The sequence below is a fragment of the Oryx dammah genome, unplaced genomic scaffold, assembly GCF_014754425.2.
Source record: "Oryx dammah isolate SB20612 unplaced genomic scaffold, SCBI_Odam_1.1 HiC_scaffold_5, whole genome shotgun sequence".
Taxonomy (NCBI): Eukaryota; Metazoa; Chordata; class Mammalia; order Artiodactyla; family Bovidae; genus Oryx; species Oryx dammah.
In genome coordinates, this window is record NW_024070189.1 from 66,010,022 (window position 1) to 66,033,120 (window position 23,099).

General features: G+C 57.9%; 2 protein-coding genes across 5 annotated transcripts; one reads left to right on the top strand and one right to left on the bottom strand.

The window, feature by feature from the left end:
- The first annotated feature begins 2,695 nt into the window (after positions 1–2,695).
- ADAMTSL5 (ADAMTS like 5) lies at positions 2,696–11,206 on the top strand. Of its 2 annotated transcripts, none has more exons than XM_040240161.1 (13): positions 2,696–2,778; positions 3,627–3,946; positions 4,296–4,368; positions 4,469–4,560; positions 4,793–4,853; positions 4,997–5,105; positions 6,430–6,557; positions 6,898–7,009; positions 7,330–7,416; positions 7,543–7,706; positions 7,905–8,094; positions 8,168–8,239; positions 8,587–11,206. In XM_040240161.1, the coding sequence occupies exons 2-13, from the start codon at positions 3,891–3,893 to the stop codon at positions 8,886–8,888; spliced, it is 1,446 nt and encodes a 481-aa protein (XP_040096095.1). In that variant the 5' UTR covers positions 2,696–2,778; positions 3,627–3,890; the 3' UTR covers positions 8,889–11,206. The 2 variants fall into 2 exon arrangements, with proteins under 2 accessions (XP_040096095.1, XP_040096096.1); XM_040240162.1 differs by having other exon boundaries at positions 2,727–2,778; positions 3,847–3,946.
- A 5,633-nt stretch (positions 11,207–16,839) lies between these two features.
- REEP6 (receptor accessory protein 6) lies at positions 16,840–22,102 on the bottom strand. Of its 3 annotated transcripts, none has more exons than XM_040240163.1 (5): positions 21,875–22,102; positions 18,628–18,721; positions 18,405–18,543; positions 18,100–18,268; positions 16,840–17,579 (listed from the first exon to the last, which is right to left on the bottom strand). In XM_040240163.1, the coding sequence occupies exons 1-5, from the start codon at positions 21,987–21,989 to the stop codon at positions 17,539–17,541; spliced, it is 558 nt and encodes a 185-aa protein (XP_040096097.1). In that variant the 5' UTR covers positions 21,990–22,102; the 3' UTR covers positions 16,840–17,538. The 3 variants fall into 3 exon arrangements, with proteins under 3 accessions (XP_040096097.1, XP_040096098.1, XP_040096099.1); XM_040240164.1 differs by having other exon boundaries at positions 16,846–17,579; positions 18,100–18,178; XM_040240165.1 differs by lacking the exon at positions 16,840–17,579 and adding an exon at positions 17,588–17,904.
- Positions 22,103–23,099: the final 997 nt, after the last annotated feature.

The window sequence follows — 23,099 nt, forward strand, 5'->3', positions numbered from 1 at the left end:
TGCACTCCTTGCAGTGTGCAGTGACTTTTGTATACAATTTTTTGCAGGCTACATGTGTTGCATACACTACTTGGGACGTTCAGTGTCTACTAAATGCATTCCTTGCAGGTTGCAGTATCTACTGTATACGCTCCCTGCAGGACAAAGGGCCTGCTGTATGCACTCTGCTGAGCACAATGCTTGGAATATGCAGTCCTCGAAGCCTTCTGTATACCTTCCTGCAGGCACACTGTCTCCACCCCCTGGGGCTTGGGGCCTGAGGCACATGGGAGGGGGATGAGCTTGTCCACTTGGTGGCGCTCCTGGTCAAGCCTGATTTCTTTCTGACACCGCCCAGGCCCCAGGTCCCAGCTTCGCACACAGTAGGTGCTCTGCGGAGGGTACCTGCCCTCACCATCACCCCCCTCCTCCTGCCACCCTCTCGAGCCCTGACCCACCAGGCTCAGCCTTGTCAAGGTCACTGCCTCCATCGATGCTGATCCACCAGCTCCATCCTTACCTCACCCACACAGGTTACTCCTGCCTCCTGGATGCCCATTCTCTGGAGACCTTAGGGGACCCCAGTCTTCATTCTGTCCACACACATACCCCATGACCTCATCCACCACTCTCACCACCACTGTGTGCAGGGGATGCCCACGTGTCCATCTCTGGCCAGATGTGGTCCCTGGACTCCCAGTCTCTCCGTGGCTCATGCCTAGATCCATCCCCAGCTGACCTCTGAACTTGCCACCCCCATCTCTCCCCTCCCTGGCTGCTCAGGCCAGGCTCCTGCCTGCCTCCTCCCATCCAATCCCCCTGGGATCTGTCACACAGCCTGCAGACTCCACTCCCAGACTGCTGGGAACCACCCAGTGCTGTCCCTTCCCCCACCCCAGCCCTTACCCCCATCATGCCTGCCGCTGCCTCCCCACTGCTTTTTGGAGCCCCCTTCTGCCCCCAGAATGTCAGAGGCAGGTGTTCCCAAACCAGAGCGCCCCCCCCACCTCCCATGGCTGCCACTCCCCCCACCGCTCTCTGACCACATCTCCACCCCAACCCTGGCTATTTGTCCCAACCACACCAACTTTCCTATGGTACTTTAGTCTCTATTCCAGACTCAGGACCTTTGCATGTGCTGTTCCAGGTGCCCTTCTGCCACTTCCCTGTGGCAATCACCTTCTGGGGAAGGGCCTTCCTGACCCCCCACCCCATCTGCAGTGGGCTTGGGCTATTTTTTCAGAGCCTGTAGGTCAGAAGGTGGCCTTACACCCTTCTAGGGATGCCTACCTCACTAGCCTAATTGGTGGGGTTGTTTCCAGGTGCAGCGGGACATGTGTGGGCTGTCTTCAGTCATGGCTGACTCTTTTTGACCCCATGGTCTGTAGCCCTCCAGACTCTTCTGTCAATGGGATTCTCCAGGCAAGAATACTAGAGTGGGTTTGCCATGCCCTCCTCCAGGGAATCTTCCCAACCCAGGGATCCAACCAGAGTCTCCTGTATTGCAGGCAGATTCTTTACCGCTGAACCACACAGGAAGCCCGCAGTGGCACACAGTAAGTGCTCAATAAGTTCTGGACAAATAAATGGCATTGGACAGCCCTGCTTTAAGCTGCTCCAGCCTGGAGAACAGAGCGGGACCTTCAATGCGCCCTCCCTGTGGTCTGGGCTGGGAGACCCCACAGCCGGTTCCCCGGAGAAGGCGGCACTCAAGCTGAGCCCCAGCCGAGCCCATGAAGAAGGTCCGTCCTCCCTTCGCCCACTTGGTGACCCAGTCTCCTCAAGCCGCTCGCCAAGGGGCATCCCGGGGCGACGGGGAGGAGCCAGGGGGAGGGGGCGAGTGCAGGGCGCGAGATGAAGGGTACGCAGATGCTAAACCAGGAAAGGGTGGGATGGTGGGGAGTCCTGGGGTAACCCTGTCCTTGCCGGTCGGCACAAATATCGCGGTGGAGACAGGTCGCCACGGGCCCCATTGCCTGGCTGGGGAACCTGAGGTCGAGGAGGGCGCGGCTGCAGCCACATGAGAAGGGGACCTCCTCGACCAGGGCTAGCATCGAAGCCACGGCTCGCCGCCCGGGGCCGTGCAAAGAGGGCGGGAGGCGGGGTGGGGCGCGTCCTCTGGTGACAGCAGCGCCCGGGAATGCGCCAGGCTGGGAAGGGGCTCTCCGCCCCCCACGCCCGGCCCCTGGGGCCGAGCTTCTCCCCAGTGCTCTGGGGCCCTGCGCTCGGAGTGGTCGGGACCTGGGGCGTGAACCCCGCAACCGCAACCCCGAGTGACCTTGAGGGAGGGGTAGGGAGAGGGATTTGAGGAGGTGTAGTGGCCGCGAAAAGGAACCTTTGGGGCGACGCGATCTGGGCGTCGGTGGAGAGAGGGCAGCGCCCTCCAGGAGCCACAGCAGGGCGCCCTCGGTGTGCGCACATTCCCGGGCCCTGAGAGCGGCGCCCGGAATAGCAGCCCCGAGGTGGGGGTCAGTTCCCGCGTGGCTCCCCTTCCCTGGGCTTCCCAAGGTCACCAGGACGCGGACAGTCGGACACCAGGCCGCAGTCCCGGGGCGGGGGGCGGGGCGCCGCTCGTGCAGGGCAGTCCCCTGCCGCAGATCAGTGCCCGGGTGCGCAACGGCCGCGCGGGGGCGCACGGCGTCGCCACCCCTCCGGACCCCGGCCGGGGCGCGCCCTGGGAGGCCGGGTGGGAGGGGCCGCGCCGGGCTCCCCCCGCCCCTGCTCGCGGGCCCCGCCGCTTCCGCTTGCCCAGGGGCCGCCCGGGGAGCCAGGACGAGCCGCCTGGGCTCCGCGTAGCCGGTAAGTCCCTCTTCCTATCCCCCCACTCTCGCGGCCAGCGTCTTCTCCCCCACCCAAAGCTGGGGTTGAGGGGTGAGGCAACCATCCACAGGGTGGGAAGAAGCCCAGCCCCACTTCCTCCTGGGGAAACTGAGGCCCGGAGGCGTGGCCGCCCTGAGATTGTACCCACCGTGCGGCTCCTCGGGTAGGGAACCCTGGAGAGTGGGAACGGTGGTCCTTCTGGCCCCTCATGTTGCATCACCTAGACCCCCGCTACCGCAACAAGCCAGTGCTAAGTAGGGAGCAGTTGTCAGAAGGGCCAGCCCCCTTCCCCTCCCTGTGCTCCCCAGCCCGGACTTTTTCCTGCTGCCTAAGCCAGCCAAGGCTGGGGTTTAGAGATGCAGCGAGTCACACGGCTCTAATCAGACGGGGTCCCACCCCGGGGTTGCCCCCCCCCCCCCAGTTCCTCAGTGTTTCTGAGCCAGGAGAACCGGATAACCAGGGAAACAGGGGCTCAGGGGGGTCTAGTGGGCCGGCCTGACCCCACTCAGCGCCAGGACCTCCAGGCTGCAGGCCTCCAACGTCCTGTGTGTCCTCTGGGCACTGCTGGCTGCTGGGTGCCATGGCCCTGGCCCGAGAAAGGACTCACTAGGTGGCCGCTTCCCCTCCCCGCCAACCCCCCCACCCCCACCTTCCTCATCCAGTGCTGTGGTCATGTGGAAGGTGGGGATGGCAAGTGACTCCATCCTTCCCTGACAAATGAGGAAACTGAGGCCCAAGGAGGCAAAGTCTCTCTGCCACCGCCTCCCCACGCAGCTCTTCCCTCTTCCCTCCATCATCCTTACTGGTGGCCCCTTTCCCTCTTGCAGGCGGCTTGGGGGCTCCATCCCACACCCTCCGCACATGAGGCCATGAGGCACCCACTGGACCAGGGCCAGGTCACCCCTCCCTGCCCCTCACCCCATCCAGGAACTCCTTGCTGTCCCACATCTGGGAACTGAGGGAGCCTTGAAGGCTGGGGGCCTGCCTGTGAGGGGGTGCCTCTGCCGGGCACCAGCCCCAGCTCCCACCAGCCACACCCTCTGCCAGGTCTCAGAATACTGGACAGAACCGAGCTGGTCCCCATTGCACAGATGGGGAAACTGAGGCCAGAGAAAGTGGAGCACCTGGCCCCTTGCCATACCAGAAGGTAGGTGCAAAGATGGTGGGGACAGTGGGGAAGGACCTAGGACCCTAGATGAGACACTAAATAAGCACCTACTGTGTGCATCATGACAATAAACAACCAATAATAATAATTTTTACGTTTTCCTTCTCCATACCAGGCTCTGTGCCTCCCATTTTTCTCACCTAATCTGATGGAGCCCTCAAAACTTTCCTATTAGGTGGGCTCTATTATGACTTCTTTTTCAGAGATGAGAAGGGAAGCTCAGAGAGGATGAGTTACTGTCTGAAATCACACAGCCAGTCAGGGCAGAGCTGGGGTTCAACTCCTGGCCTGCTGGCACCCCACTGCCATGCACCCTCTGCCCCCTCAGACCCCGCTCCCACTGGAACCTTTTGCTCCTGCTGTGGACCTTCCTGAATTGTGGTTTTGGGGGCAACACTCAGGTAAAAGGGGACATAGGCCTGGGGGCATGGGGACCCAGCTGCAGTGTGGGGTTAGCCAGCCTCCCCTCCAGGCTGACTGTGACTCTCTCTCCCCAAGTAGGGTCCGGGTGAGTGGACGCCATGGGGTTCCTGGAGTCGCTGTTCCAGCTCTTGCGGGCGAGGGCTCTCAGTGCGCAGCCGGAGATGTATCCGGTGAGGAGGCTGCCCAGTGGAATGGGAGGGGGTCTCTGTCCCTCCTCTCCTGCCAGCCCAGCCCAGCCCCTGGCCACACCCTTGACCTGCCCACACATGCTGTGACTTTTAATCCCACTGATCCAGCTGGAATGTGGGTGGGGTTGGTGAGGGTAGACTGATGGGCAGGCTGGTTTTGGGGAAGGGGTTCCCAGAGGTGCTGACAACAGTCTGGCTCCCTTGCTTCTCATAGGTTTCCAAGGGAAGAGCTGTGCTGGGGGGACACCCATGAGTACCGCCTGTGCCAGCAGCCTGTATGTTTTACCCACCCACCTCTTAAACTCAGTTCTCGCCAAAGCCCTCCTGCTTCCCTGCTCAAGCCCCCAAATATGCTTACCACCATACCAGGTGCTCTCGGGGCTGTCCCAGCCTCTGCTCCACCCATCTCTGTCCCCAGGACTGTCCCCCAGCGGCCATGCCCTTTCGAGACCTCCAATGTGCCCTCTACAATGGCCACCCCGTCCTAGGCACCCAGAAGACCTACCAATGGGTGCCCTTCTATGGTGGTGAGTAGCCCAGCCTCCTGTTAGTCCAGAGGGAACAACTCAAAACTGGCCAGGAAAAGTTGGCTTCTAAAAAGGAAGAGGAACCTGGAGGGTTGCAAGAAGGGGGCATTAGCACTGGGGCTTTGAAGGATATGTAGGAGTTGGTGAAGTGAAGCAGAGAAAGCATGTGGGAGTTGTGAAGCAGGGGCAGGAGGAGGAAGGGTCTATTCTGCACAGGGTTGAACACCAAGCTGAGGATTTACTGGGAGCTGTATCCAGAGGCCAAGAGTTCTCAAACTTATACCAGTAGCAGGAAATGTTGTTGAGCTGAAAATAGCGAGTTATATAACTGTGTGCCCAGGGCAGCATGCCTCCAGATTTAAGGGAAACAGGCAGCTTCAGACGCCATGGTGGGGGTAGACACAGATAAGAAAATCCTGGAATGGAGAAAGTTCCAACCATCAACTCATGGTTTTTTTTTTTTTTTTTTTCCTTCACCCTAAGAATTGGAGGAAACTTGCCATGATCTCACCCCTACAGAGGCCCGCCAGGGCCAGCTTAGGCTCTATTCCAGGCAGGGTCTGCCAGCCAGCCTCAGGAAGTTGGGAGATGGAGGGAGTTTGAGCAGGGGTGGGGTGTGGGAGCATGGATCAGGGCTGTGAGCCTGTGGGTGTGATCAGACTATCCACTGTGCCCTGCTGCCAGGCAGAGGGGGAAACAGTCCCAAGGAGGGACAGCAACATATTCAGGATATGTAGGGCTCAGCACTGAACAAATACTTTTTATTGAGCACCTGCCGGGTGCAGGGTCCAAGTGCTGAGTAAGTTCTGCCCACTACTCTACCCAGAACCTAGAACATTGTCTGGGAAATGTGCTTGATGACTATTTGTGGAATGAACACATGAAAAAATGAGTGAAGAATAGGTAATGATGTTAAAATTGTGTGTGTATGCTCAGTCGTGTCCGACTCTTTGCAACTCCATGGACTGTAGCCCGCCAGGCTCCTCTGTCCGTGGAATTTTCCAGGCAAGAATACTGGAGTGGGTTTCCTTCTCCAGATGACGTTAATAATGGGTCCCTAGTATTAGGACTTAACATGAATGAATGAATGAACGAACGAATGAATACATTCCCAGCATACGAGTCTGGGACAGTCCCAGGGGACGGGAAGCAGAATGCCTAAGGTCCAGTCCATGCTCTGCTTCAGCCTCCATGTGTGGCTTTGGCTGAGTCTCTGAGCCTCATATGCCCAAGGGGATGGCTGCCTGGGGAAGACTGGCAAGGAAGGAGCTGGAATTCAAATATAAATCCTCCCCGCACGCCCGCCGACTTCTCCCATCCCCAGCACCCAACCAGTGCGACCTCAACTGCCTAGCGGTGGGGCACGACTTCTATCACAGCTTCGGTCGCGTGCTGGACGGTACCCCCTGCAGTCCGGGCGCCCAAGGACTCTGCGTGGCTGGCCGCTGCCTCGTGAGGATTCCAGGCCCCGCCTCGCCCCACCCATTATCACCAAGGCCCCGCCCCCTAAACTCCACCCCCTCCTCTTCCCTCCATACCTCGCCCCCAAACCCCATTTATTTAGTTCCTGGTCCTGCCCTCTTATCTAGGCCCCGCCCCTTATCAAGTCCACGCCCTCCCCTGCCCCATCTATCACTAGACTCCATCCCCAGCCTCCTCCCATGAGGACCTGCCCCCAAGGTTCCATCCTTTTAGTTCTTGATTCAGCCCTCTTCCAGGGTCCCGCCCCTTCTATGGCCTAGGCGGGCGGGGACCGTCTGACGGCGCGCGTGTCCACCCTACGCCTTTATAGAGTGCCGGCTGTGACGGTTTGCTGGGCTCCGACGCCCGCGAAGACCGCTGCGGCCGCTGCGGCGGCGCCAACGACTCGTGCCTCTTCGTGCAGCGCGTGTTCCGCGACGCCGGTGACCACCTCGAGTTCTCCCAGAGCCCTTTAAGATGTCCCGCGCTGATTGGACAGTCTCCGGCCCAGCCCCCCTCCCCATCATTCTGATTGGTCTTTGCCAGATTATCCCGCCCTTCCCTGAACAGACGTGGGTTTAACTCTTTTGCTGCCCCACTTACACGGTGGTAATAATCGTAACTCCAATCCATCGATCAGTACTGGTCTTCTGAGGACCAGAGCCTTGGCTAATCTCCTTACCGCAGCATCTCACTTAATCCTCAAACCAGCCTTCAAATACACCCTCGCTGCTCCCCAACACCTTCCTTCCCTCTCGCCCAGGTGCCTTCGCTGGGTACTGGAACGTGACCCTGATCCCCGAGGGCGCCAGACACATCCGCGCCGCCCACCGGAGCCGGAACCACCTGGGTATCGCAGGGTCCTAGGGAGGAGGCGCCCCGCTGGCCGCCCGAATCCCGCGGGGAGGGAGATGGCAGGGTCGGGGAGATGGGCAAGGCCGTTTCCAGGGAGCCCGGGCTGACCCTTCCCTTGCAGCGCTGATGGGGGGCGACGGGCGCTACGTGCTCAACGGGAACTGGGTGGTCAGCCCGGCCGGGACCTACGAGGCAGCGGGCACCCGCGTGGTCTACACCCGCGCCACAGGGCCGGAAGAGACGCTGCGCGCCGCCGGGCCCACCTCCGAAGACCTGCTCTTGCAGGTGGGGGCGGGCCTGAGAGGGCAGCTGGGCGTTGGGGTGGGGTCAAAGAATCTGGAAGGGGACCAGGGGTCAGAGGGGGAAGGCTGGGGACTACCGGTCAGAGGGAGGAGGCTGGGTAGAGTGTGCCTGGGGAGAGTGGCCGGCCATCAGGTCCGAGTGCAGTTCCCTAACACTCTCCCCGCCCCGCCCCCGCCCCAGGTCCTCCTGCAGGAGCCCAACCCAGGCATTGAATTCGAATTCTGGCTCCCTCGGGAGCGCTATGGCCCCTTCCAGGCGCAGGCTCAGGTCTTGGGCTGGTCCCCGCGGCAGCCTCAGCCTCGGGAGGTAGAACCTCAGCCCCTTGAGTCCCCTACTGTCATCCCTCCACGGACCCCGATCCCCACTCCAGGTGAGCTAGGGACAGCCTGGGTGGGGGGCCAGCACGGGCAAGGCCCGCACCCCTGACTGCACTGCCCCTGCAGAGCCCTGTCCACCTTGCCCTGACACCCGTGGTCGTGCCCACCGGTTGCTCCACTATTGCGGCAGTGACTTCGGTGAGAGGTCCCTGACCCCATCCCTCACCTGGCCCCCAAGAGACCTGAACTTGACCCATGTCCTGCTGACCTCTAACTCTGGTCCAGCTTTACCCTTCACTCCTTGATCTGACTACAACTTGACCCGTTCTGACCCTAATTTTGACCCCCTGATCTGATCCTTTGCCCTAATCTGACTCCTGACCCCTCATTGATCCCTAAGCTGATCTTGACCCCAGGCCACAGCTGACCACAGTCCCCAAGAGCCTCCATTGCCCCACCTGACCCCCAGTTCTGTCATCTTGCAATGGGTGCATGGTTGGGACCCAGGCCCTGTCCAGCAAGGCTCAGCATGGTCCCACCCACAGTGTTCCGGGCCCGCATACTGGGCCGCATCCGCCAGGCCCAGGAGACCCGCTATGAGGTGCGCGTGCAGCTCATCTACAAGAACCGCTCTCCACTGCGGGCCCTGGAGTACGTGTGGGCGCCAAGCCGCTGCCCTTGCCCCCCGCTGGCCCTCCATCGGGACTACCTGCTGGCTGCCCGGCGCCTCATCAGCCCTGATGGCACCCAGGACCGGCTGCTGCTCCCCCATGCTGGCTACGCCCGGCTCTGGAGCCCTGCCGAGGACAGCCGTGTGCGCCTGGCTGCCCGGCACTGCCCTCTCTGAGCCCCTGGACCAGACCTTGGCCACACCTGGGTGACTAGTCTCAAAGTCAGCATATGTCTCCTCTTGCTGTAGCTGCCAGGGAGCTAGGCACTGTGTTGGTCTTCCACCTGCAGCTCTATGACTCTCCCATCATCACACTCAGACACCCCTACATGCAGAGCCGCTCTCACCAGCCGGCCCACACCGATGGGGACTCACTGAACAGACTTAATTCTGGTCTCCTCACCTTGGCTGCCAGGAACCCATAGCTGTTCTACACTCAGAGACTTTGTGTCTGCTTTTATTCCCCTTGCTTCACACTCATGTGCTCAGAGACATTGTCACACACAAGCCTGGTCCCAGGAAAACATGCCTAAAGAGACGTTGTAATGGTTTTCCCTCTTGTCCTGCCTACCAGGAAGTTCATCACTGTTTAACCCCCAACACTCTCTCCTTTCACGCTGCTACTTACACATGTACTCTCACGTTTTCAGAGACACTGTCACAAACAGGCATGACCCCCAGAAAACATGCCTACCCAGGCACTGTAACATACCAATTTCTCCTTTTGCCCTTGCTACCAGGAAGTTCACAGATAATCTTAACAGCTTCAGCAATTTCAGGGTGGGGTGGGCTTTCCTCCAGGCAACCCTGCTGTTCACCCCTTTTTTATTCCTATTTAATTTTTACAAGAGCTGTTTTTTTTAAAAAAAAAAAAAAAAACAAGCCCAGTTACACACACTTGGCCGCAGACACTTTGGAATGCGCTGGTAGTGAGATCCACAATCATGCTCCCTGCCCACCCCCCCCCCCACACCAACCCCCATGTGCATATGTGATCATGTGCCCTTTGTCCCTCCTCCTCCTGGTCCAGCCCCCAACTCCCTCCAGCATGACTGACCCTGGGAAGACTGTGATGACAGGAAATAGATGATATGGGAAGGTGGGGGTTCCTTAGGTCCCATCCCCATGCCCCTTGGGGCCACACATCCATCTCAGGCCATTTCGGGGGGATCCCTCCAGCAGAGTAGGGAGGTCAGTGCCCCACCTTCAGCCTGTGCCTTGTCCTCGTGTTCTGGATGTGGTCTCCTCATAGCTTCTAGAGCCAGGAGGGTAGGCCTAGGTCATATGGATTGGAAGTGTCTTCAGGGTACCAGCAAACCTCTCCTTCTGCCTCCCCATCCTGAGTGGGGTGGCTCATGCCATCATCTGAGACAACCTGCTCATCTGTACAGTCTGTAGTTGTTTTCCTCTGGGGCACAGGATGGTGGGAGTGTGCAAGGGGTGCAGGACATGCAGGTCTCAGTGGACTCAGCCCTTGACCTTGTGGGTGATCTCTGGTCAAGCCCTGCAGCTCTCTGGGATCTGTGTGTACCCTTTCAGCCCCACTCAGCCCTGACCATGGGAAACACACCCTTTGGGACTCCTGCCCTACCCCTTCGGTCCACTCGTGCCTTCCTCCAAAGACTATTTATTGAGCGCCTACTGTACGCCTGGGACCAGCAGCACGTGGGGCAGCCCAGGCCTGGCCCCCTCTTCTGCAAAAAGTGATGAAGCCAGAGGATCTCAGGCCCGCCCCCTCCAGAGAGGCTGAGCGGGTCGCAGCTCTGGAGGGAGGCATGTGGCCCGCGCGCCCCCTGGTGACAGGATGGGGAAGAAGGGATTCCACGCTCCGGGTGTTACCTGCAGTCCCCAGTTCAGTTCAGTTCAGTCGCTCAGTCGTGGCCGACTCTTTGCGACCCAGTGAATCGCAGCACACCAGTCCTCCCTGTCCATCACCAACTGCCGGAGTTCACTCAGATTCACGTCCATCGAGTCAGTGATGCCATCCAGCCATCTCATCTTCTGTTGTCCCCTTCTCCTCCTGCCCCCAATCCCTCTCAGCAGTCCCCAAGGGACCCCGAAAGGCCCAGGTGGGCCCCTCTGCCTCACTTCAGTGCGGGGATGGATCGGGGAAGTTGAGTCTCCAGCTTCCTCAGCCCCGGAGCTCTGTGGAGTAGCGCTGCCATCTACTCCCCAGCCAGCCGGACCGGTTGGCCAGGGTGAGGCGCCTGTCCGGGGTGGATTTGGAGGTGGGGGGAGAAAGACGCCAGTGCAGGGTTCACTAGCAGACAGCGTGGCCTGTGACCCCACCATTGTTTCCGGAAATGACCATGTAACCAGGGATCGATGGAGCCATTTAAAGAGAGAACACATTGCAATTTTAAAGATACTCGAATTCAGCAACTTAGTTGAGGTCGAAACTAACAGCACTTGCCCAGCAAAAGTTCCACACCACTTTGACGCTTTCCTTTTAAACGTGAATAAAAAGGCCAGGTGGTTACATGCAACAAAGGAAATGAGTGACTCAAGATCTGTTTCTTTGTGTCTTTACCATCCTCGGGTTTATTATTGACTGTGTCCACTTGGGTTAGCGACTGGATCAATGCCCAGAGGGACCGCAGGTGATTACAGACGGAAACTCCCTCTCCAGGGAGGCATGCACAACTGAGTCCACTCAAGCCTCCTCCATTCTTCAAATGGACTTCTCGCAGGAGGCAATGTTTATTAAAGGATGAAAACTGGAGAAGGAAATGACAACCCACTCCAGTATTCTTGCCTGGGAAATCCCAGGGACAGAGGAGCTGGGTGGGCTACAGTGCAAGGGGTCACAAAGAGTCAGACACGACTTAATGACTAAACAATAACAACTCCTTGGTCTTTGGTTCTGTGTAACTTAAAGCTAAGTTCTTGGGACTTCAACTTCCTAGCAATATTTTGAGGTTAATATTGGAGCCAGCTGGACTTCATCTAGCAGATTTGAGACAAATAAGGAGCTATTATGGGGCTTCCCAGGTGGTGCTAATGGTAGAGAATCTGCCTGCAAATGCAGGAGGCATAAGAGATGCAGGTTCTATCCCTGGCTTGGGAAGATCCCCTGGAGAAGGAAATGGCACCACACCCCAGTATTCTTGCCTGAAAAATTCCATGAGCAGAGGAGCCTGGTGGGCTACAATGGAAACAGGCAAGTTTGGAACTTGCTTTCCTGTTAATAAAACTGTAGTAATCACAACACCTAATTCACCCTCCCCACAAAAGATTGTATTCAGCAGTCTTGCAGCATGCCAGCTATGGGGTGGGGGTGCGATGCTTTTCTGTTTTGAATTCTCTGCAGAGATCACCCCTCTGTTGGCTGCGCTTCTCTCTCACTGACCCTGTACCATCTGGCTGGCCCACAGGAGGACACACATCCAGTTGAGGGGCTGCCCCAAACCCCCAAACTGTCTCACACCCAGAGGGTTAGTTGAGGGCATGGGGATTAGGATGGTGTGACCACCTAGGTAAACAGTTTGGCTGTTTCTGCTACAGTTGAAGTAATGCTTGTGTACAAGGTTGAATTATCATGTTTGTGTCCTACCCTCTAGAATCTGTGAACAGGACCTTTGGGGAAAGGGTCTTTGCAATGTAATTGAGGGTCTCAAAGGAGTACCTAGGTGAACCCTAAATCCAATGACCAGGCACCTTGAGGAGGCACAGAAAGAGGAGATACCTGTGTGAAGACAGTGGCAGAGATCTGAGGGAGGTGGCCACAAGCCCAGGGATGCCTGGGGATGCCCAGAAGCTAGAAGAGGGAGGAAGGACCCTCTCCTGGGGCATCCAGAGGGAGCACAGGCCAGTGACACCTTGATCTTGGACTTCCAGCCTCCAGATGGTGAAAGGGAGAATTCTGGTTGTCCCAAGCTGCCTCACTGGTGGTAACTGGTAGCAGAAGCCCCTGAGACTCAGAAGCTCACCCCACACCCTGCAGTCTCTGACAAATAAGAGAGTTGCTAGCTCCACTCACCAAAGGCTGCTTCTAGAATGTTCTGAGCAGCTGTCGTCACAATAGCCCCGACTGGAAACAACTCTAATGCCCATCAGCAGGGGGCCAGATCATTCTCTGGCCTTCCCGCAAAATGACATGCTCTCCAATGACAAAGAATGACACCCAGGTCACTCCCACGGCAGCGGGGTGAGTCCGAGTCAGACAGGAGGGGACAGAAGATATCATGGACATGATGCAAGTGACCTTCAATGACAGAGGGGACCGAGGCAGGATGGGGGCTCCCTGGGTGTAAGTGACTCGGTGGGGCCTGTCCTGTTATGTTATTTGCCCCCAAGTTGCTGGTTACACTTTTCTGTACATTTAAATTAAAAACAAGTCTGAAGAGTTAAATAAATGCCAGTGCTTCCACCTGGGAGACAGGTGTGTATCCGCTCACCTGTACTCCCAAATAAGCTGATGGGGTGGTGGTGGAGGCAAGGCCCAGAGACAAACTTCAAGGGGCACTAGGGGCAGGGCAAGGCCAGGTGCAGAGCGAGCCAAGGCCCCGTCTCCTGCCCCAGACCCAGGCCACACCACCAACTTCAAACACCTGGGCCAGTGATAAGCAGATAATAAGATCCGCATCCCTAGAGCCAACGTGGACTTCTCAGTAGGGTGGGGGGTTCATTAATAATTAGCCTTCATCCCTTCCTCCCAACAAATCCAACACCCTCTAGTAAAAGCCAAAGTCCTCACCACACCTTCCAGGGACCTGCATGTACCCCCCCGCCCCCTCCACAGACCCACCTCCTGCCTTGCCCTGGCACTTGCGGTTCCAGGCCCATTGGTCTCTCTGCTCTCCCTCTAACCCACCAGGCATGGTCCTGCCTCAGGGCCTTTGCACAGCCCCCATGCCTGACCCACTCCCACCCCCGTTCATAAAACTTATGCCCTCACTTTCTTCATGTCTCTACGCAAAAGTCACTTCCAGGGACTTCTCTGATGGCCCAGTGGCGAAGACGCTGCGCTTGTACTGTAGGAGGCACAGGTTCAATCCCTGGTCGGGGAACTAAGCTCCCACATGCCGCATTGCATGGCCACACACACACACACACAAAATCACTGCCATAGAGAGGCATTTTTTCAACGCTTCCAGCTCCTGCCCCCAGCCCCCTAGCTCCTCGCTGAATATTCTCCCACGACACTCTTCTCTTTCTGATCTGTTACGCATTTATCCTGTCAACTGTGACATCCCCAAATTCTCAGGAGGGGTTTTAGTTTCTCTGGGCCGTTACTCTACCCTTAGCTCCTGGAGCAAGGCCGGGCATACAGTAGGTGTTCAGCGTTTGCTGAGAGGTAATTGAATGAACTGGACCCACCGCTCACACAGTGCCTCCTCCTCCTGCCTTGCTGGAATTCTCAAGGATGAGGACTCAGGGCTGCCCATTTGGGGGTTGTGCAGAACTGCCTCCTTTTCGTGAAAACTGTCTGTGGTGGTGAAGCTACCACCAGCTGTAGGCAGACTGGGCCGACAAGGGGGAAGAGGGATGATGTGTCCCGGGATTGCAGGGAACTTCCTTGGTGGTGTATCAGTTAGAGAAAACGAGAACACCCTCCCTCTCCCAGCCATTCAAGTTCAGGTCCTTGGAAGCACAGCCTGACTCAGAAGGTGGGGGGTGGGGGAAGCTGAGCGATGGTTTCAGGGGGGCCCCTGAAGCAGATACCCTACCTTGAATCAACCCCACCAGGAGCCCAGGGGCCCATGTTTGTGCCCTCACAGCTGTTGGTCACTGACTCCAGCCCACTCCCAAGAAGGGGGCGGTAACCTCGAGGGCATCTCCAGGGAGATACCTGCTGTCACCCAAAGACAAATCTACTGCCAAGGGGGCAGATTTCATCCCTGGTCGGGGAACTGAGATCCCACAAGCCTTGCAGCATGGCCAAATATCTCCAGACGTGGCCCAATGGCCCTGGGACAGGAACATCCCCGGTTGGGAACCACTGAGCTGCCCCTGGAGCCACCGCCCTATTGGGGCCCCTGGTTTCTCCTCCTAACCCTCCTCTTGCACCAGAAGTATGACCGACCAGAATCAGGGGTGTGCAGAGCTCTGGTGAGGGGCAGACTGTGTTGGACACCATGGCTCTTCCAGCTGTGGCTGCAGCTGCCTTGTGGGAGATCACCAGGGAAGCCCCCTGCTATCCCGGGACACATCATCCCTCTCCCCCTTTATAGGCCCAGTCTGCCCCCAGCTGTTGGTGGCTTGTCCATCACAGACAGTTTTCATGAAAAGGAGACAATACCTGCTCCAGGGGCTCCCCTGAGACCACTGCCTCACTCAGCTCCCCTCACCTCCTACCTTCTGACTCAGGCTGTGCTTCCAGGAATGTGAACTTTAACAAGTGGGAGAGGGAGGGTGTCCTGGCTTTCTCTTGTTGAATTGGATTTGCTACTTTTTGCTCAGATGTTTTTGCACCTATGTCCACATGACAGGTGTATCACCTTCCTTACCTGTCCTGTCTCTGCCTGTTTTTATGATCAGGGTGGTGCTGGCCTCACAGAGGAAACCAAAGGCAGGTTGTAGGAGGTCCTGCCCCTGCTTACCCAGCTCCCGGCCCCCAATTTCCTAGGAGGCCAGGCGGACGTCCACGGCCAGTCTCCTGGCCTCTCTGCTGAAGGTTGCCTGGTGGCTTCTGGTCCCATCACTTCATGGCAAATAGAAGAGGAAAAAGTGGAATCACTGACAAATTTTATTTTCTTGGGCTCCAAAATCACTGCGGACGGTGGCTGCAGCCATGATATTAAAAGATGTTTGCTCCTTGGAAGGAAAGCCATGATAAACCTAGACAGTATATTAAAAAGTAGACATCACTTTGCTGGCAAAGGTCTATACAGTCAAAGCTATGGTTTTCCCAGTAGTCATGTGCGGATGTGAGAGTTGGACCATAAAGAAGGTTGAGCACCAAAATATGGATGCTTTCACAATTGTGGTGCTGGAGAAGACTATTGAGAGTCTCTTGGACTCCAAGGAGATCCAATCAGTCATTTCTAAAGGAAATCAACCCTGAATATTCATTGGAAGAACTGATGCTGAAGCTCCAATACTTTGGCCACCTGATGCAAAGAGCTGACTCATTGGAAAAGACCCTGATGCTGGGGAAGATTGAAGACAGGAGGAGAAAGGGGCATCAGAGGAATAGATGATTAGACAGTATCACTGACTCAATGGACATGAGTTTGAGCAAACTCCAGGAGATGGTGAAGGACAGGGAAGCCTGGTATGCTGCAGTCCATGGGGTCACAAAGAGTTGGACACAACTTAGTCACTGAACAGGGCTTCCCTGGTGGCTCAGACGGTAAAGAATCTGCCTGCATTGTGGGAGACCTGGGTTCAATCCCTGGATTGGGAAGTTCCCCTGGAGAAGGGAACGGCTACCCACTTCAGTATACTGGCCTAGAGAATTCCATGGACAGAGGAGCCTGGCAGGCTACAGTCCATGGGGGTCACAAAGAGTTGGACATGACTGAGCCATTTTCACTTCACTAGCCACTGAACTGCAAGCCTGGCCCTGCCGCAGAGGTGCCTGCAGGGGGCGCTGGCTGGAGTGAATGGCCACTACTTCCCCAGTGACCAGCAGGTGGTGGATCCTGCCCAGCTCTCCTGGCTCCTGGGCAAGAAAAATCTCAGGTGTGCTTTCGACAGGGGACAGAGCGCCAGGTGCCAGCAGATGTGCTGGGTTTAACCACCCCCGCCTTCTCAGCCTCTTTCTCCTCCCACTTCGATCTCTTTCTATAGGCTCCTCCTGGGTTCCCTCCCAAATAAAGAGCTTGAACTCAGATTCTTGTGAGGTGGGACTGCTGCTTTTAGCTGGCTCCTCTGGAAGAGTTTTCAAAGAAGGGGGCTTCCTTGGCTTCCACTCCAGGGAGTGCAGGTTCAATTCCTGGTCAGGGAACAAAGATCCCCCATGCTGCCTGGTGTGGCCAAAAAAACAAGGGGATTGTGGTGAACAGGCCTGAGAGCTCCTAAAGAAGGGGAGAGAGAAAGCTTAAGGACATGGGGTCAGAGTCCATCTCGGCCACTTGGTGAGACCTCCATTCTGAGCCTTGGTCTTCTCATCTGTAAAGTGGGGCTGGCCCAGCACCCGCCCCCAGGAAGCCCCTCCCCAGAGCCAGAGGACAGACATGGGAGATGAGGCTGGTCCAGAGAGCTTTACTGAGCCCTCCCTAGCAGGCCAGGTGCTTCATCCGCCAGCAGTGCTGCAGGCAGCGGAGCCTGTGTCTGTAGTCAGGCCAGCTATAGGTGACCTCGGTGGTGGACTCTGAGCTGTACTCTGGGGAGGACTCAGGCTGGCAGGAAGCGGGGAGCTCTGGCACTGAGGTGCTGCTGGTGGCCTTTGTTGTGGGCCGTTTCTGGTGCCGTCTGCTGGACTTGGGGGCGGAGGCATCCAGCCCATTGGGGTTATTGTTGGGGGGCTGCGTGGGGGTGGTGGTGCCACTGGGAGACTGCCCGAGGGTGGGGCCCTGGCTGGAGGTGGTGCTGGGCCGATGTGTGGGGCCTGAGGGCCCCTGGGAAGGGCCTGAGGAAGTGGTGGAGGGCCGGGCGCGCTGCTGTCCGGGGGCCTGGGGCTGGCTAGAAGAGTTGGCTCGAGATCGGAGCCCACCCCGGGGCTTGCCAGGCAGCTGCGTGCCGGCGGCCATGGTGGCAGCTACGGCCTGAGGCTGGGCCTGGCCCAGGCTGGTAGAACCCCTGAGGGCGGGCTTGGCGGGGAACGAGGGGCTGGTGGTGGGCTCTGCTGGTGAGTCGGTGGAGGAATCCACAGACGACTTGCGCTGTGGCACATCCTCCGTCTCATGGTCTGGTGTGTCTGCGTTCTGCCTGGCTGGGGGCTTTACTCGGCCTTCTGAAGCCGGGTCATGCTTACTTTCCCTGCTGTGGAGAGAGCATGCCAGGGGTAAGTGAGGTGGGTCTGCCTGTGCCGAGAGCCCAAGGGCCCGAGGTCCATGCTCAGTCAGTAACACCTGAGCGCAGGCCACTGAGGACCAGCATGGGGCCCACTTGAGGGACCGGCAGCCAGCCCTGGCTGAGATTGAGGCAAGTGTAGGCACTCACACACATGCATGTGCGCTCACACACGTCTAGGACCCCCCTTCCAGGGGTGGGTGCTTACGTACAGTCGACTCCGAGGGCAGTGAGGGGCCCGCTGCTGCGGCTGCTGGGGTGATAAGAGCCCGGCTGCGGGCCAAGGCCTGCAGGACTGGTTCCCGAGAGCGTGGGAGAGAGAGGCGGACAGTGAGATGGGGAGGAGGAGTGCTCGTCAGAGGCAGCAGGGATGCCAGACGGAGGCGAGTCAGTCAGGAGGACAGGAGGCAGGAGTGAAGTTGAGTGGGGCAGGGGAAGCTGGGAGACAGAGACCAGACATACGGACACCACTTGCCCTGCATGCACGCACCGTCCTTCGTCATTCCGGCTGCCACGTCCAGGGCCCGCCCGCTGATGTCGCTCACGATGCTGTCCACGGCCTCGTGATGCTTTAGAAACAGAGGACGTATGATGCGATGATACAGCATGTGAGCCCCGTTCCAGGGGCCGGGAGCCATGCAGAACAACAGGAAGGCGCACTACAGGCAGAGGTCAGGAGTCACACTGGGCCTCCCCCGTCAGACACCTTTAGGGATGGGCCTGGCCTCCCCCATCAGACACCCCTTTGGGTACCCGCTCCCAGGATGGAGTGGTATTTCCCGGGGTGGTGCCAACCTTGCCCGCGTAGTAGAAAGGGAACCAGGACAGGAGTAGATCGCTGAAGAATTCGGCTAGCCCAAACAGGCCGTACACCACCCAGTATGTGAGCCACACAGTGTCGTCCTCTTTGCTTGGGCTCTCGATAGCTTTGATCCTGGGAGAGGCACAGCAGGGTCTGAGGCTGCCCAGAGAGTGCCTCGGCGCCCCCCGCCCCAGCCCTGCCCCAGCAGGCACTCACGAAGCATATGCGGGGTATGCAAAGCCGATGAGACTGCACAGCAGAGGAGCCCCATACCCGAACAGAAGATACAGGCTTAGCAGAGTGGCGGCTCCTGCAGACAGAAGGCGGTAGGCGTGGGCTTCGCCTGAGCCCTGACCCCAGCATCTCCTGAGTCTGGCCCATGCACCCTGCACCATCACTCCTCCCAGAAGCCTCGGCAGCCCCTGTAGCACCTGGCTACCCCTATCATGGCTCTGAACCCTGACTCTTGCGTCTATAATGCCCTAATATGTCTATCTCCCCCAGAGGACTGCCAGCTCGCCAAGGGCAGGTGGGCACCTCAGGACTGGTCTGTATCAAGTACCTGCCCAGTGTTATTGAATGAATATGGGATCTCTGCAATTATAACTATCTCACTCCAGGCCCTATAGGAGTGGCTGAGCCGAAGGGGCTAGAATTTGAATAGAAGTCATGGGAAAAGACAGATTCTTTACCCTCTGAATCACCAAGGAATTCTATGGATAGAGGAGCCTGGTGGGTTACGGTTCATGGGGTTGCAGAGTTAGACAGGACTAAGCAACTAACACTTTCTACTCTCAGTGGGAGAAGAGGCTTCCCAGGTGGCGCTGGTGATAAAGAACCCGCCTGACAATGCATATGTAAGAGACATGGGTTTGATCCCTGGGTCAATAAGAACCCATCCCAGTATTCTCGCCTGGGAAATCCCATGGACAGAGCAGCATGGTGGGCTACAGTCCATGGGGTCACAAAGACTGAGACACGACTAAGCAACTAAACAAAAACAACAATGGGAGAAGAACCTGAAAGTGAGGCCATTCTGTTGTTAATACTTGATTACTGGAGAGTGGAGAAAGGCAACAGAGTTTGTAACTTTGGTCTTAGTCAAGGTCTCTTCCCCTTGCTACTGCTGACTCTTGGGGGATCTTGGGCATTGTGGGGCAGGGAGAAACATCCTTACCCAGCCCTGCTTGATGGTAGGAGCACCCTGAGTCATGACCACCAGATGTCCCCAGATACTGTCCAGTGTCCCTGGGGGGGTAACAAGCCCCCCCACCCCCCCGCCATGAGAGCCTTTGTCTTCGTGGCAGGATGCAAAGTGTCATTCAGAATCCCTCAGATAGAGAACTCTCATCCACTACGAGACCCCTAGTGAGTGTCTCTTTGCTTGGAGCCTCAGTTTCTGCATCTGTCAATGGGGCAGTAGTGGCCCAGTCTCTGAGGGTTGGTGTGGGGGTAACTAAATAAGATAAAAGAGGGGACCCCTCCCTATACAGTGAGCCTCTATGGTGGCCCAAACACACTCCCAGCAATGAGGGTTCAGAGGACATTGTGGGGCGGGGGGTGGGAGCCTCGAGTGTTAGCCACTCTGAAATCAGAATGGTTGCTGTTGCATTTATTAAGCTCTTGTATGCAGGGCTCTATCCTCCCCTTGTTCTATCTCATTCAACAGCCAGGATGAAACAGAAGCTGGTGGGCAGGGGCCAGGGGTGGGGGCAGGGGCCAGGGGTGGGGGCAGGGGTGGGGGTGGGGGTGAGGCTCACACTAGGTCACTTGGGGAGCCTCTGATTTCTGGGAGCACTTACAACCCCTCCCCCACCTCCAGGCTGTTATCTGCAGAGAGAAACAGAGGCCACCAGTGGACCAGAGGGCAGAGTTCCCTTCCCCCTCCCCCCCACCTGTGTTAGCCTTTATCCCTGGGGTCTGGCATCAGGAGAGGAATGGAGGAATCCCTGGCTGGCCTGAGGCAGCCTGCTCACTGCTTCCTCTGGGTTTCCTCCTCTGGTAGCTGGGAGGGGAGGAGGGTTTAGACAGTCTCAGGCAAGTGGGGCCTGAGGGTTTCTACATCTGGGAAAGGGGGTGGGGAGTGGCACCCCTTCCCTGGAGATTGCTAGTTGGGGAGCAGTAGCTCTCCCAGGGCCCCTCTTCCCTCAATCCGGATTTCTGCAGCTTCAGCAACAGGAGGATGACCTGGGGCACGGGCGGGGGTAGTCCCTGAGATCAGCAGCAGATGGGGTGGGGGGGTGCTCCAGACAGGGCAGATTGCAGGGGCAGCCTCCCATGCAGCCCCTACTGCTCTGGGCTGTTTTTCTGCCCTGTGACCCTCAGACTCCTCAGCAGGCCTCTCCCAACAGGCCCCTCCCCAGTGCTCTGTGACCTAAATTCCCCACCCACTGGTGACAGGGATGTGGAAAGCCAGGCAGGGGATAAAGGGCTTGCTCCCAGGGGAGGTCCCTGGCTGACCCGACACGGGTTGGGCACCAGCAACCTGGAGGGACAGGTTTGGATCCTTCCTTGGGCTGCCTGGCATTACAATCCCCCAGCTGGTGGGGGAACAGGAGGAAAGTGGACTCTCGGGATCTGTACACAGGTGCTTAAAACACATGGCACGTCCTCACCCAGAGCCGCCCCCCGGTGTCCCCCAAGACTCATTCCAGGCGGGCTTCTTGGAAGAGGTGGCAGAAGGGGGTTGGGTCTGAAGCACCAAAAAAGAGGGGAGGTACTTAAGGGCACTTACTGGACAATTTCAGAGAATGGCAGAGGCCACCCAAGGTCACTGAGGAGGAAAGGCAGAGGAGGGACTGGAATGGAAGTGACAATCAGGGGTGACTGGACTCCCTCTCCATGGGCCCCAGCCAACGTTTCTGCAAGCCCACAGCAGCAGTCAAACAATCCAGCTCAGGGTGGGGCAGAGTGAGAGGGCAGGCCAAGGGGTTGAGCTTGGGGTGGGGTTGATTCTAGCAGGAAAACCTCGGGAGGGGAGGTGGGAGTGACCCTTCCTCTCCTGGTCTGGAGCATCCCCTGGGAAAAGGGGAAGATCTCTACACTTGCTTCCAGGCTGGAGTCCATCTGGGAAGAGGGTGGCGAGACTGGCAGGGCATTGCTACCTACCTCCCCTCTCCTCCCCCGGGACCAGAAGAACAACCGGAAGAACCGGACTTCTGCCTGGAGGGCACCCAGGGCCAGGAGGGAGGAGGGGGCAAAGGACGGCTGCAGGGCCCAGAGGGGGTTGGTCCTCGACTGAGGTCGCACGGCGAGGGCGAGAAGAGACTGCGGCCAGAACCAAGGTCCTGGTCTACGACCCCTCCCCAGGATCTCGGTCTCCTCACTGGACTGTGGGAGCGCCCCGCCGCCTGAGTTGGAACCCGCAGCAGGGGCGGCCGGAGAGGCCCCGATAGCCCAGGGCTTCACTGTGCCTGTCGGCGAAATGGGGCGGTAGCCCCAAGCGCTGCCCCCGACGGCTCACCCGTGGCCAAGTACCGCTTGTCGACACCTGTCTTGGCTTCGAGTGCCCCTAGCGCTTCGGTGGCCAAATTCCTCTGTTCCAGAAAGCGCTCGAAGCGCTGGCGCAGGCCGTCCATGGCACTTGGGCGCCCGGGACTGGCAGCTTGAACTCGACCGTCTCCCCGCGCACCGGCTAGACTGCTTGCGCGCCGCCTTCCTTCGGCGCGAGCCGCACCGCTCAACTCCCGGGCGGGTCTCCGCCCCCGGGCTGGTTTCCGCCTCCTGCCCTCCGCTCTGGCCAATGGGAGGGCAGGGCGGACAAAGGAGGTGGGGCCTGCCCCGTCTCCTCCGCCGCATTGCCCTCTGGAGGGCCGCGGCAGCCGCAGCCGCGACTTTGGAGGAAGGGGGCGGGGCGCGTTGACTGAGAACACCGATTGGCTGAGCGGGAGGGGGACGTAGCTGATTGGAGGGGCGGGGTCATGGCCGGGGGATTATTGGCTGAGCGGTTGTGGGTGGAGCTGGGGCGAAGAGAAGAGTGCTGGGAAGGCGGGGCTGGAGAAAGTTCAGAGCTGATTGGAGAAACAAGAAGATGTTTATTAGGGAAAACAGAGGGGAAGTGGGGCCGAGAGGAGGGACAGAATTGGAAAAGCGGTGCTTCAGTTCAGTTCAGTCGCTCAGTCGTGTCCAATTCTGCGACCCCATGGACTGCAGCACGCCAGGCCTCCCTGTCCATCACCAGCTCCCGGAGCTTACTCAAACTCATGTCCATCGAGTCGGTGATGCCATCCAACCATCTCATCCTCTGTCATCCCTTCTGCCTTCAATCTTTTCCAGCATCAGGGTCTTTTCCAATGAGCCAGTTTTTTTGCATCAGGTGGCCAAAGTGTTGGAGTTTCAGCTTCAACATCAGTCCTTTCAATGAATACTCAGGTCTGATTTCCTTTAGGATTGACTGGTTTGATCTCCTTGAAGTCCAAGGGAGTCTTCTCCAACACCACGGTTCAGAAGCATCAATTCTTTGGCGCTCAGCTTTCTTTCCAACTCTCACATCCACACATGACTACTGGAAAAACCATAGCTTTGACTAGATGGATCTTTGTCAGCAAAGTAATAATGTCTCTGTTTTTTAATATGCTGTCTAGTTGGGTCATAGCTTTTTTTCCAAGGAGGAAGAGTCTTTCAATTTTATGGCTGCAGTCACCATCTGCGGTGATTTTGCAGCCCAAGAACATGGGGCTAAATGTAGA